This window comes from Pangasianodon hypophthalmus, chromosome 1 (genome assembly GCF_027358585.1).
Source record: "Pangasianodon hypophthalmus isolate fPanHyp1 chromosome 1, fPanHyp1.pri, whole genome shotgun sequence".
Taxonomy (NCBI): domain Eukaryota; kingdom Metazoa; phylum Chordata; class Actinopteri; order Siluriformes; family Pangasiidae; genus Pangasianodon; species Pangasianodon hypophthalmus.
This window is the reverse complement of record NC_069710.1, coordinates 35,728,921-35,742,693: the sequence shown is the minus strand read 5'-3', so window position 1 is coordinate 35,742,693 and position 13,773 is coordinate 35,728,921. Positions and strand designations below refer to the sequence as shown.

At 38.6% G+C, this 13,773-nt stretch overlaps 1 protein-coding gene across 2 annotated transcripts; it reads left to right on the top strand.

Annotated features, from left to right (window-relative positions):
* The first annotated feature begins 343 nt into the window (after nt 1–343).
* Nucleotides 344–12,802, top strand: LOC113524632 (NACHT, LRR and PYD domains-containing protein 3-like). Of its 2 annotated transcripts, XM_053235765.1 has the most exons (12): nt 344–429; nt 695–754; nt 1,492–1,608; nt 1,734–1,853; nt 2,252–2,309; nt 2,747–2,951; nt 3,163–4,927; nt 6,883–7,056; nt 7,381–7,554; nt 7,645–7,818; nt 12,218–12,394; nt 12,530–12,802. In XM_053235765.1, the coding sequence occupies exons 2-12, from the start codon at nt 702–704 to the stop codon at nt 12,546–12,548; spliced, it is 3,036 nt and encodes a 1,011-aa protein (XP_053091740.1). In that variant the 5' UTR covers nt 344–429; nt 695–701; the 3' UTR covers nt 12,549–12,802. The 2 variants fall into 2 exon arrangements, with proteins under 2 accessions (XP_053091740.1, XP_034160708.2); XM_034304817.2 differs by lacking the exon at nt 7,381–7,554 and having other exon boundaries at nt 12,530–12,801.
* Nucleotides 12,803–13,773: the final 971 nt, after the last annotated feature.

Genomic DNA, 13,773 nt, shown 5'->3' with positions numbered 1-13,773 from the left:
AATATTAGGCAGGTGGTTTTAATGTTATGGCTGATTGGTGTATGTATCTACACTAGATAAAAAACAGTTGAGTTTACTGACCTTTTTATTACAGTTTACTTTATGACTTGATTTCCTTGTAAGTGTGTGTGTGTGTGTGTGTGTCTTTTCATTCCACTTCCTGCTATGTAACTTTGTCCACACTCCTCTGTTGAGTTCAGTCTGGTTTGAGTGGAAGTGAAACTCCACTTTATGATGAGATGATTGGAAACACATTTCAGGAGAAAAAGACGTGTTAATGTGTATATATGCACGTGTGTTTATTCACTCCACCTCCTGCTCTACAACTATAACTGCCCTCTCTGGACTATGACCATCAATCTGTTTCGTGTGAAAATGAAACTCCATTTAGTGTTGAGAGGACTTTAAACATTTCAGGAGAAAAACACAGTAAGTATCTAAATCTAAAGCTATAATATGTGCATGTTATGAGTATACACTAGATGAAGAACAATTCAGTTGATTTTTACTGAAGCTTTAACTCACACAGTTTATGTGAATGAAATGTGAAATGCAGAAATGTGTTTACTGCATTTTGTTGTAATACTCATACTCTGACACTGATAAATAAACTTAACCTAACCTAACACAGTTTACTGTAGAACCTGTAAGTGAACTGCAGTGTTTCCCTGAATGTGTATGTGTGTGCGCGCAGGTGAGATATGACTTCCAAAATGAGTGTGTCTAGAGAAGAGGACACACAGAAAGAAAAGAGGTGAGTAAAGGGTGTGACTCAGTGAAAAACATAAATGTTCTCATATTTGCCAACACCAAATAAAACCCAAATTAAATGTGTTTTTTGTGCAAAGGAGTTTTGTTAAGGGTCAAGTAAATCATTCAAGTAAATAAACTAAAGAATGGCTGAAAAAGAAGGAAATTTGTGTTTTGGAATGACCAAGTCAGATTCCTGACCTTAACCAAATTGCTGTGGCATGACTTGAAGAGGGCTACTTAATCAAGACAGCCCAAAAAATAACTGATGACCTGAATGATCCAAAATTCGAACTCATCATTTTGCCAGCCTTATAAGCAGCAGAAAATATTTGGTGGTGGTTGTTGCTGCTAAAGACGGATCTACAAGCTACTAAATTCAAGGGTTCACTTACTTTTTCCAGCCTGCACTGTAAATGATTACTCAATGTACTCAATAAATACTTGAAAAGTACTACTGTATGTGTTTTATTAGTTTAGTGGTCTGATCTTCATCTGTCACAATCTGTCTATATTTGACCTTTTTTTATGAATAACCAAAGCAAAAAAAAAAAAAAAAAACAACTGGTAACTCCACAGGGTTCACAAACCTTTTCTGTAATTTTTGTTTGGTTTGTTAAACTCACTGCAATGCTTTGGTCTCACTGCCTCACTGTTAAAGGAAAAAAAAAAACATATAAAAAAACTGTAGAAGTGAAAACATGAATAACAGAGATAGTGTTTTTGGTTGTGTTTTTTAAGTCTGATTCCAGGTAAGAGATCAGATTCACCTGTACCTAGCTGTGTATCCATGAAGAGTGACCAGTCAATGGGACATCCAGTGCAATTCAGTGACAGAGACAGTACTACTGATCTGAGGTGAGGATGCTTCACTTTACAACTGTATCTACTTAACCTGCCATATAGAATCCAGCTTTAATTACCATGCAAGTTTCATATTTGACAATTTAAACTCCACTGTTGCCTTCCCATCTATGCTTTAGGCTAGTAGAGTGTAAGAAGTCAGACTCCCCTGAACCCAGCTGTGTGTCCATGAAGAGCGACTGGTCAATGGAGCATCCAATAACCTTCAGAGACTTCAGAGATTTTTCTGCTGATGTGAGGTTAGTACAGTATAGTTTAATGTATAAGGACAGTGTTTTACTATTCACCCTCACAATTATATCAGTTCATCATGTCTGCATTCACTGAGCCAGAGAGTTGGTGATCTTACAAAAGTGGACATAAATAATTGCTCAAGGTGAACGGTAATAATTTTCACACCTGTAGAATTTAGTAAAATTATGAAATGTGATTAATTCATTTAATCTTTTATTTAATTTTTAACTTATTAAGATGACTTTTATCATTAATATAACATCTGTTAGATCATATGTAAACTTTGTAAATCCTTAATTAAATATCTTTTAAAATGTTCTCATATTCTAGTATTAAGTGTCTTTTTGGGTATTTATTGACTGATTGCATCTATTAATACTGAATTTGTTTTATATATTCCCAGACTCCAAGAGAATAAGTTGGATACCACCTACCGAAGTAATTTGGAGTCCATATTCAAGGTGGACATTATTTTTATATGTTTTTTTATATTACCAGCATTCTAAAACACTACACTTATTCCGGTCTCAGTGCAGTGTTACAGAACACAGTATTGAGCAACACCAAGAGAGAACATGGTTTTATATTCTAGATTATTCTATATTGTCTTCATTGGTTGAAAACATGTAGAAACTGGCAATCGCTCACATTAATTCAGCAAGTTTTATCTATGCCCTTTTCTGAAACTATTTTGCCTGTTGAATAGGTCTGACACAATAAGCTGTGTTTACTGCAAAATTCTTTATTTGGGATAATAAGAATTTACAATTCTTTACAATTCATATCTGCCTGTAACAATATAATGATTAATGATATGAAACTGCAGTTTGCTATGCCATAATCAACATAGAAAATATAGTTTCTTTTAAAATTTCTCTTACTATTTTTTCGTAATAAGAATCTGGAGCACAAAGTCATCACTCTGATAAAGAATGAGCTGAAGAGATTTAAGAAGCTCCTGAGTCCAGATTACCCAGCATGCTCTGAGAGGGAGGTGGAGGATGAGGAGGATCAGAGCAGTGTCAGAGAGGGAGCGCTGAAGATCACACTGCACGTCCTGAAGAACATGAACCACACAGATCTCGCTAACACACTGCAGAACAGTAAGAGCTCTTGGGGTTATAACATCATTGTAACATTAGATTAAGGACAGTCATTCATATTTATCACTTATGTGACAAATATATGATGTGGATATATTATCAATATGATCTAATAATCAGTACTGACATTATATATGCTATGTCTGAGAATATCAGTAGCTCATAAAGATAAGTTTAAAATTCATTCATTAGATTCTCTTTTTTTTATCAGGATTTGTCTCTGTGTACCAGCAAAAACTCAAATCCAAACTGAGAGAGAAATGTAAAAGAATTAATGAAGGAATCTCACAGCATGGAAGCTCAGCACTTCTGAATGAGATCTACACAGATCTCTACATCACAGAGGGTTGGAGTGGAGACGTCAATAATGAACATGAGGTGAGACAGATTGAGACAGCGTCCAGGAGACCAGCAACACAGGAGACACCCATCAAATGTAATGAGCTCTTTAAAGACAAGTCCATCAGAAGTGTGCTGACTAAAGGAGTTGCTGGAATTGGAAAAACAGTCTCTGTGCAGAAGTTCATTCTGGACTGGGCCAAAGGAAAAGCAAATCAGGATGTCACCTTCATGTTTCCACTTCCCTTTAGGGAGCTGAATTTGATGAAGCAGAAAAATCTCAGTCTGATGATTCTTCTTCATCACTTTTTCCCAGAAATAAAAGAATTACAATTAATAGACTGTAATGTTCACAAAGTGATATTCATCTTTGATGGTCTGGATGAGTGTCGACTTCCTCTAAATTTCCAGAACAATGAGAGATTGTGTGATGTGACAGAGTCAGCCTCAGTGGATGTGCTGCTGACAAACCTCATCAAGGGGAATCTGCTTCCCTCTGCTCTCCTCTGGATAACCTCTCGACCAGGAGCAGCCAATCAGATCCTTCCTGAGTGTGTAGACCAGTTAACAGAGGTACGAGGGTTCAATGATCCTCAGAAAGAGGAGTACTTCAGGAAGAGGATCAGTGATCAGAGCCTGGCCAATAAAATCATCACACACATGAAGTCTTCAAGAAGCCTCTACATCATGTGCCACATCCCAGTCTTCTGCTGGATCTCAGCCACTGTTCTAGAGAGAATGTTGGGTGAAGCAGAGAGTGGAAAGATCCCCAAGACTCTGACTCAAATGTTTACACACTTCCTGATCTTTCAGATCAAACACAAGGACCAAAAATACCATCAGAAATGTGACTCTGATCCTCAGCAGACCAGAGAGAGTATCCTGGCACTGGGAAAACTGGCTTTCCAACAGCTGGAGAAAGGAAACCTGATCTTCTATGAGGAAGACCTGAGAGAGTGTGGCATTGATGTCAGAGAAGTGTCAGTGTACTCAGGAGTGTGTACCCAAATCTTCAGAGAGGAGTTTGGGCTTCACCTTGGGAAGGTGTTTAGCTTTGTACATCTGAGTGTTCAGGAGTTTCTGGCCGCTTTATATGAATTTCTCTCTTTCATCAGCAGAAATCTTGGAAAACAACAAACCTGGTTTGGTCTTTTCAGGAAGTTAAACATGTCTGATTTCCTAAGGAGTGCAGTGGACAAGGCCTTACAGAGTGAGAATGGACACCTGGACCTGTTCCTCCGTTTCCTTCTGGGTCTCTCACTGGAGTCCAATCAGACTTTCTTACAAGACCTAATGCCCCAGACAGGAAGCATCTCTCACAGCAAACAGGAAATAGTTGAATACATCAAGAAGAAAATCAGAGAGAATCCAGCTCCAGAGAAATCCATCAATCTGTTCCACTGTCTGAATGAACTGAATGATCATTCTCTAGTGCAGGAAGTCCAACATTACCTGAATAGAGGAGATGATGGTCATCTCAGAGGAGTCAGACTCTCTCCTGCTCAGTGGTCAGCTCTGGTGTTTGTGTTGCTGAACTCAGAAGAGAATCTGGATGAGTTTGTTTTGAGTAAATATGACAAATCCGAAGAATGTCTTCTAAAGCTCCTTCCAGTAGCCAAAGCATCCAGAATAGCTGTGTAAGTATGTATTCATAAATGTATTACTGCAATTCAGGCTTCTGCTCTATAACTATAAAGTAGTAAATTGTATACTGTCACAATATCCAGTGACGTTTACTCCTATTATATTATTGTCACATCCAGCTCCACTGCCAATTTAGGAGCCACCACTCACCTGAGCTCTAAAACACCTGCTTCCTATTTCGTGCCCAGTACTATGTGTATTTAAACTCCGCACTTCACTCTGTTGCAAAATTTAATTTCAATTTAGAATTGAGTGTTTTCTAGGTTTGCTTCTCAGGCTTTGACTTTTTTCCAGTCTGTGCGGTTTTGGATTGTTAGTAAAGATTCTACTCATAACTACATCCTCTTCTGTGTGTGTTATCAGTAGTTAGGTGAGTGTGTACGTGATAGTGGCTGTGGGTAATGCAAAATGGAGTCCAGATCTGCTAAGTTGTGAAGCTGTGGTGGATTTTGGGAATCCTAGTTCATAGCCAAATCCAGCGCTGACATGACAGTTTTTGGCACCAATGACCTACTCAAATGTCCCTGGTGAAGACCCTCACTGATCCCTTGGTTCATACTGGGATGTGTCATCAAATTCTTTGTTCTACTGGGCCACCAGCTTGAGACGCTGGTGAGTGCTGTCCCATATCTACTCATTCCTCTGAACCACTCATTCACAGCCAAAGAGTCAAGGGGATTTGCATGAACAAGGATGGAGGATAGCCTAGGACACATTGGAATTGCACAAGTTGCCTAAGTGCCATAGAGAGTTCTAGGAATATTGCAGGAGCTGATGGGTTTTATGAATCACAGGGTGACCTATGGCAAGAGAGGTGTGAGCCCAAGTGATCAGCTTGTCTCTGAGCTGTGACAGCACCTTGGTCTTGCCAATAGGGCATAGGGGTGGCACTAGTTGCTCATTAGCTTAAGACAACTCACAATCTAGGTCCCATGTGATGCCACCAACAAAGCATGACTTGGGGAGGATGAATTCTTTACTGGGTTCTTTAAGCCGTGCTGGACTCTTTGCAGTCTTAAGACACTCCAGTTTCTTATGGTCAGCATAAATGCTGAATGGCTGTGTTGCTCCCTCTACCCAATAGTGCCATTCTTCAAAAGCTAGTCTGTTTGCCAAAAGCGTTTCCAATGCTGTAATTTCTCTTTCCTTGGGACAACTTTTTAAAGAAGAATGCCCTTGAATGCTTTGGCTTCTCTCCTAGGCTCTGACCCTGTTTTCTGAGCTGTCTACCTCAAATATGAAAAGCTTTAAGGAGTTGGGATGTCTCTTTTAGCTTTGCGAAAGCTTGGTTAGCTGATTCATTCCACTTCAGTTTTTAACTTTTCAGGTTCAACAGCTTCAAATGTTTATCCTAGCCGATTTAACTACTAGAAGTTACTTCAAGAGACTTGAAGTTTATATGAGATGTGTATAGTCATTGCAGGCTAGAACACAGCTTAGCATCATTTAGCCACTGACAGGATGCCAAGCCATATGAATCTTCTAATTATAACACCAACTGAAAGTTTTAGTTTTGTTGAATATCACTCTGTCTTTTAGCGGTAATCCAAAATATTAAAGGGATAACATTTTACCTGTCAATCTGATTCGTAAATAAATTTCTTGATAGATTCTTCAGTCAGATTGTAACCAGCCGGCTTAGTTGCAAGGCTAATGCCCTCTTTTTCCAATCAGGTTATGTACGCATTTCTGTTTGTTTACAAACACTAAAGAGGTCTATACAGCATCAAACATTTTATGACTGTGCATGAAGCACTTCCACCCGAGGACTATGAAAGAGATTTGAAAGCTGAATTGCTGGGTCTTCCATCAAAAGCCATTTTGGCTTGAACATTCCTGTTACAATGTCCACTCACGTATACATTCATTGGTCCTGATAAAGAAATCCTATTGAAAATAAAATTTCATGTTTTGCATTTTAGAGGTAATATCATTATTTCTTCCAAAGGCTGTGGAAGTGTAATCTCACAGAGGAAAGCTGTAGAGCTCTGTCCTCAGTTCTCAGCTCAAACTCCTCCAGTCTGAGAGAACTGGACCTGAGTGAGAATAACTTGCAGGATTCAGGAGTGAAGCTGCTCTCTGCTGGACTGGAGAATCCACACTGTACACTGGAGACACTGAGGTCAGATCATCACTTTCACATTTTGTTTATTTTGTTGTCACCATTATTGTATAAACATGATAATACTAAAATGTAGAGCAACAAGGGGAAGACAGAATATTACACATTTTACCACCTTAAAATTTAATGTGTACTTTAATTATCAGTGATACATTTCATATGTTAATGTTTTACTGGTGGTTAACTAGGTTAAACTCCAAAAAAAAATCAAAAGAGTTTAATTGGTTTTATTTTAAATGCATACAAACACACACACAAACACTACAAACACACACACAAACACATAGATACCAGTTTTCTGATATATCATCATTTCTCTTCCAGGCTGTATCGCTGTAACTTGACAGAGGAAAGCTGTAGAGCTCTGTCCTCAGTTCTCAGCTCAAACTCCTCCAGTCTGAGAGAACTGGACCTGAGTGACAATAAACTGCAGGATTCAGGAGTGAAGCTGCTCTCTGCTGGACTGGAGAATCCACACTGTACACTGGAGATACTGAGGTGTATACACACACACACACACACACACACACACACACAAACACATACACACATATACCAGTGTTCTGATATATCATCTTTCTCTGCAAGGCTGTATCAGTGTAATCTCACAGGGGAAAGCTGTAGAGCTCTGTCCTCAGTTCTCAGCTCAAACTCCTCCAGTCTGAGAGAACTGGACCTGAGTGACAATAACCTGCAGGATTCAGGAGTGAAGCTGCTCTCTGCTGGACTGGAGAATCCACACTGTACACTGGAGACACTGAGGTCAGATCAGCATTTTTAAAATACTCCATTTCTCTCCTTTAGGTGATTTAGATTAAGAATAAAAGTTTGTCTGGCCTGGAGCACAGTTTTAATAAAACAGAAATAACCGCTATAGTTATAAATCTTCTTGTTTTTGACTAATTGCAATGTAACAAACAATGAAATAGACACACGTTCTGGATTTTATTCTTGCATTCCTACATGCACTTCATGGACTGTAGAACATAATGTGAGTGCGTGTGTTTTGGGCATGGTATTAGATCTTCATGTGGACTGACAAGAATAGGAATAATCTGACAATTTTTACTTTGTTGGAACATTTGGCTTGTCCCCACAAGGAAAACTGCTTTTTTTAAAACAGAAATGCAAGTTACGTATGTAACTGTGGTTCTGTGAATAATGAATAACCACCAGGGGCCGTGTTTAACTCCTGGATTCCTCCTTGTGACAAGACCTTATCACAAGGTCATGTGGTGACCCTATATTTCCTATACAACAGTTATCCTTTCCTGATACCTTCTTGTGCAGGTTGTCACTGGTTATGAGGGACAGGCAGTAAGAGAAGCATCCATAGTGACTAATTCAGTTTGATGGACCACTGATCCAAGACAGACCCCTTTTTTGGAGAAAAGCCTTGTGCCTCCAGAGAGTTACAGCTTGTGCCCCTCTTTCTGAGATGAGGATGCATTTCTATCTGTGGTATTTGGGGTTTAGCTGTAGGCTGATTACCCACTTCTGAATATTCCTTAGCTCCAATAGCCCTAAGGGCAACTATTGTGACAGCTGTGTTTAACCGTACAGCCATATGGTATCAACCTGTCCAAATTGATTTTGCAAGCATAGGAAAGACCATCCCATTTTGGGACAACAGGGTGGCTAACTTTTACAATGAATCAAGCTTCACGCTGATGAATTGTATGGTTTGGTTTGGGTCCTAGGGAGCTTTCCTCTCAGTTCACCATGAGAAGTGTGTATCCTGAATAGACTGTTCCATGGTGTGGGCACACTTGAGTCAGCTGTCCAGTTACAGCAGAACGCATATGCCTCTGGCCATTAGAGGCGAAAGGTCCAACTGCATGCATGAAGGATAGGACTTTGAATAGAATGCCTGACTCCTTAAGACACTAATATATATTGCATGCTTGAAGAATCTTCAGATTCTAACCAACTCAATCTCAAAATGGAGAGGCCAGTTTATGTACAGAGAAGGAGTGAAAGTAGGGGGGGAGAGATAAAAGAAGCAGGCCTAGCCAGACAGTATATCACCTCTGACTTTGGAGTGTTCTGAGATTATACCAAAACACAAACAAATGAGAAATATGACATTCATCATATTTAACATAGACAGTCATAGGTGAACATAAAACTTTAGCAAATGGTCATGAAGTCCGAAGAAAATAATTGAAGCTAGCAGTTAAAGGCAAATTTTCCTTCAAAAACAAACTGCAAAAAACATCTGTGTTCTGGAGCAACAGGAAAATATGCATTATTGAGATCTACTGTTGTGAAGCAATCTTGTGGACATTCAAGAACATTCATCATCTTTAACATATGGAATGTAAGTGTTCTTAAGAACCAGTTCAAATATAGAATATAGGATGAAAAATCAATGTCTTTCTTCTGAATTGCATGGAATACTTTGTTCTGGACAATGGGGTGTATCCTTTTGATTGTGACTTTGTACAAGTGGGAACAAAACTGTAATTAGTACTGAGTGAGCAATGTTTTTGGCTGTGGTAGCGGGGGTGTCGTCAAATGTCAGCAGTAGACGGAGAGGAGGTGGGTCAACCTGGCAGGTTATCTGTGTCTTATTACCACCAGTCTACTTATTTGTATCTCTTTGTGATCTAAGTGACTCCCGTAAATGGTGAGAGAGAGCGTGATATAGCTGGCAGAGCTGGCAGAGCTTGTGAGACACACACACACATATATAAACAACATGGACCATGAACTTGAACTTGATGGAGCGAAAGCTGTGAGTCCATGACGGACCCTTTTCTGTTATGTTGTACTGTTTTGTTGGTTTTTTTGAAAATACGCTGAAAAGCACAGACCAAATAAACACGAACCTGGAGCTTGGCTAAAATTCTGCCAGCCTCCTGTGTCTTCTTCCACACCTTCACAATCCAGGGTTCTACACTGGCCATTAAACATCCCATCTGCAGCTACATTCAGTTATGGATGGGCTCTGCAGGCATCAGTATGGGGGTGTCTCCTCTAGGCCAACTCTCAGTAATGGGCACTCAAATGAAAACCTTTGTGGCCAGGACTGGGTGGAACAACACTTTCGGTGCTGTGATCTTAATGTCAGCATCCAGTCGAATACAGGCAAACACCATTCTGAAGGTGGCTACCACAGCCTTTTAGAACTTGCCAGCGGAGCATGTGAGCTGGTTCAGGCTAATTCAGATCCAGAAAGTGAAACTTGAGGTTCATTTGTCACTTAACGGTCAGACGTGGAAGTATTTCCCTCGCTCTCCTCAGCTGATTAGCGAGGGTTAGTTCTTGGGCTATATGGGGGCAGGCACATAACTAGTGTTCATCCTTGCCTTTCAAGGAGCTTGGACATTTGTAAGTGCAATTCTGTGCCATAGTTCATTAGTAAGTGGGCACTGAGAATGTTCAGTTGTATGCAAAAGTTTGGGCACCCCATCCAAATCACATTGTGTTGATTTTTGAAGTGAAAAGAAGTAAGCTCAGCATTTACAGCAAACTATTTTAGAAAATAAAATTTTCTGTAAATGTTAATGCACAATTACTATATATCTAATGAATCTAAACAAATAGAAATATAAAATAAAATAGTAATTATTATGTGCAAAAGTTTGAACATCCTTCAAGTTGTAAGGTATCAGAACTGACTGAGAGAACTGAATTTACTTGTTAGCCTTAATTGACACAATAGGACTTGTTACTCAGGGCAAGAATTATTATTAGGAATTGTCATCAGAGCATAATAAATTGTATGACTCCTCAAACTGTGGGCTAATACTGAACAACCATGAACTCCTCTAAATAGCTGACTGATGGTCTGAAAATGAATCCAATTGATGCCTAAAAAGCAGGGAAAGGCTATAAAAAGATATTACAGTGCTTCCAGTTCACAATTTCCACTGTCAAATCAAGAAATGGCAGTTAAGGGGATCTGTGGAATTCGAGGCAAGATCTGGAACACTTTGCCTTCCACAGTCACTCAGCAGGGTATATGGAAATAAAATATGATTAACTGTAAGGATATTAACTGGGAGGATATTGTATATTGTATATAAGCTGACTTCACTGTTTACATTTACTCAGAGATACATTTACATTTATCTGCAGGTATATCTGCACCTTTGGATGTATATTTGTATATTTGTATATTTACAGAATACGCTGTTTACATTTACTTAGATGTATATTCATTCAGATGTTTACAATATATTTTCACTCTGTTTATTTATATCTATTTATTATCAAGTACACTGCTGTTACCCTCATACAAAATCTGTTCTATATGCACTGACTGCATTGACCGTAAACACCTGATAAGAGAGAAGAGAAACAGTATTTTGATTCCTCTGTATGTATGCACATATGGAGGCATTGACAAATAAAGAACCTTGAACCTTGAACCTTGAAACTGTAACTGATTAATGAGTAAAAAAAAGAGAAAAACAAAAATAGATCAGCAGCAAAAATTAGGAAATAAAGAGAGCTCCACTCTGACCTCAATCTACTACTTGTAATCCATTAATAAGATGATAATGTGGATTACCCAATTCTGACTCGTTTATGCGTGTTCGCAGTTTCCATTAACTTTGCAAGCTTAGGGGTATGAGCATGATATGGTGAGTGATAGCCACGTGGCCATGCTAGCAGCAGGTATCATAGGCCCATGGTTTGTCAGACAGCCCCACTTGGCAATGGCCTGAGAGGTAAGTGTTGCACTAAATCAACAAAACAGTTTGTAGCTAACTTGAGATCAAATAGAAATAGATAGGAGTCTATGAGCAGCATTTGAGGACAGGTTACCTACAGCTACAAATACAGTCACAAGCTGTTGTGCATATAGATATACAAAAATATCTGATTCAGTTCAATTTTATTTGTATAGCGCTTTTAACAATGGACATTGTCACAAAGCAGCTTTACAGAAATATATGGATTCACAAAAAAAAGATATATTGTAAATATGTGAATTTATCCCTGTGAATTTATCCCTGATCTGTGTATGAGGCAACAAGACCAAAGGCAGAGATAGCCATTGATGCTGGTATTTAATAGGAAAATACAACACGAAAGGTTTTCCAGGTCTTAGACACCATCCCCTTGGTTGTTAGGAGGGGTGAAATGAATTTTAAATTTAGGGTTATGTTCATCTGTAAATGTGAGTAGTTTTTTCTCCTTCTCTCTGCAGGCTAGAATGGTGCTGTATTACAGATAAAGATTGTGCTGTTCTGGCTTCAGCTCTGAGGTCAAACCCCTCATCACACCTGAGAGAACTGAATCTAAAATACAATAAACCAGGAGAATCAGGCGTGAAGCTGCTCTCTGATCTACTGAATAATCCACACTTTAAACTGGAGAAACTACAGTGAGTAATGTAGATTCTTTGTACATAGATAAAGTTTCTACACATGGTTTTTAAACTGATTTAGTGTGAGGACTCTGACTGTGGATAGACCTATGATCAAGTCTGATTATTTTGCCCTTTTCCTCTTCTTTGCAGATTCAAGACATTAACGTGATCTGTTCTGACTCTCAAACACAGAGGATTATTAGAACAAGAGGAATTTTTACAGCAGGAAGCTACTCAAAGAACAGATGTTAAAGCTGAAGCTCTGATATCTTTCTTGTCTCACTTAGTTATAATAATGAAGTTAAGATTTTGCTTTTATTATGTTTGTTCTGGTTAATCAGATGTACAACTTTATGACTTCTCTGATTAATTGTAAATCAACAAACCAGGTAAGATAAATACAGTATATTATACTACAGCCAAAATAATTCATCTTAACAGTAATTAATCCTTTGTAATAAATTATTTTAACAGAAAAGCAAAAAACTTCATTGTACATATAATGTAAAATTCAATATATTATACATTTGTATGCAAAGGTTTGGGAAACCCTTTCCAAATGACATATTTTGTTGATTTTGTCAGCATGCATAACATGCTACAGCACTCACTTCTGTGTTGTCATGGGTTCGTTTACTTTGCCACATGTGTTTTGTTTCGGTTCATGTCCTGTCTCCAGCCATGTCCTGTCATTGGTGGTTTCCCTCATGTGTCTATTACTGCACCTGTTTTCAGTTTGCCCTTTTATTAGTGTGCGTATTTAAACTCTTGTGTTTCTCTGTTCTGTGTGAAGAATTGTTCAGCGTTTACCCGGCTGGCTTTGGTCAGCATTCTGATTTTCCGGTTCTCGATATTGTTCTGTTTCCTCGTTCGTTTCCTCTTTGGAGTACCTGATTATTTTTGGTTGCAAACCGTCTTACCTCTGACTGTTTCCTGTTTTTGAGTGTGATTCACGTTTTGGATTTGTCTGCCTGTCCCTCTAATAAAACTCTTGACCACATTTGCATCTCTCCAGAAGTGAAAACAAGTAAACCCACCCTCTGCAACAACCTATATATCTACTGAAACATTTCAGCCAACCTTTTGTTGTTGAGTATTAGCCCAAGGTTTGAAGAGTCAGAGAACTTAATAGGCTCTGATGACAATACCTAACAGTGCAAGAGATTACCAGAGGTGTCCTTTGTCCCCTAAGGTAGTTTTCCTCCAAAACAACATATACAAATTTGACTTGCTTGAGAAAATGCACGGACCATTGAATTACTTTTGTGAAACTAGAGAGATATTATGGCTCTAAATATGTTTTCCTTAAAGTGTTAATGATCACAGTTGTTGAATTGGTAAGTGGTTAGATAATCTATCAAATCAGGTGGCTATTATAGTTTGGCTAATAGAAT

Excerpts from the sequence above, each read along its gene's own strand:
- LOC113524632 (XM_053235765.1), top strand. The coding sequence starts at position 702 with ATGACTTCCAAAATGAGTGTGTCTAGAGAAGAGGACACACAGAAAGAA. Across the intron at positions 1,854-2,251 it reads GATTTTTCTGCTGATGTGAG|ACTCCAAGAGAATAAGTTGG; the intron begins GTTAGTACAGTA and ends ATATATTCCCAG. Across the intron at positions 7,057-7,380 it reads TGTACACTGGAGACACTGAG|GCTGTATCGCTGTAACTTGA; the intron begins GTCAGATCATCA and ends TTTCTCTTCCAG.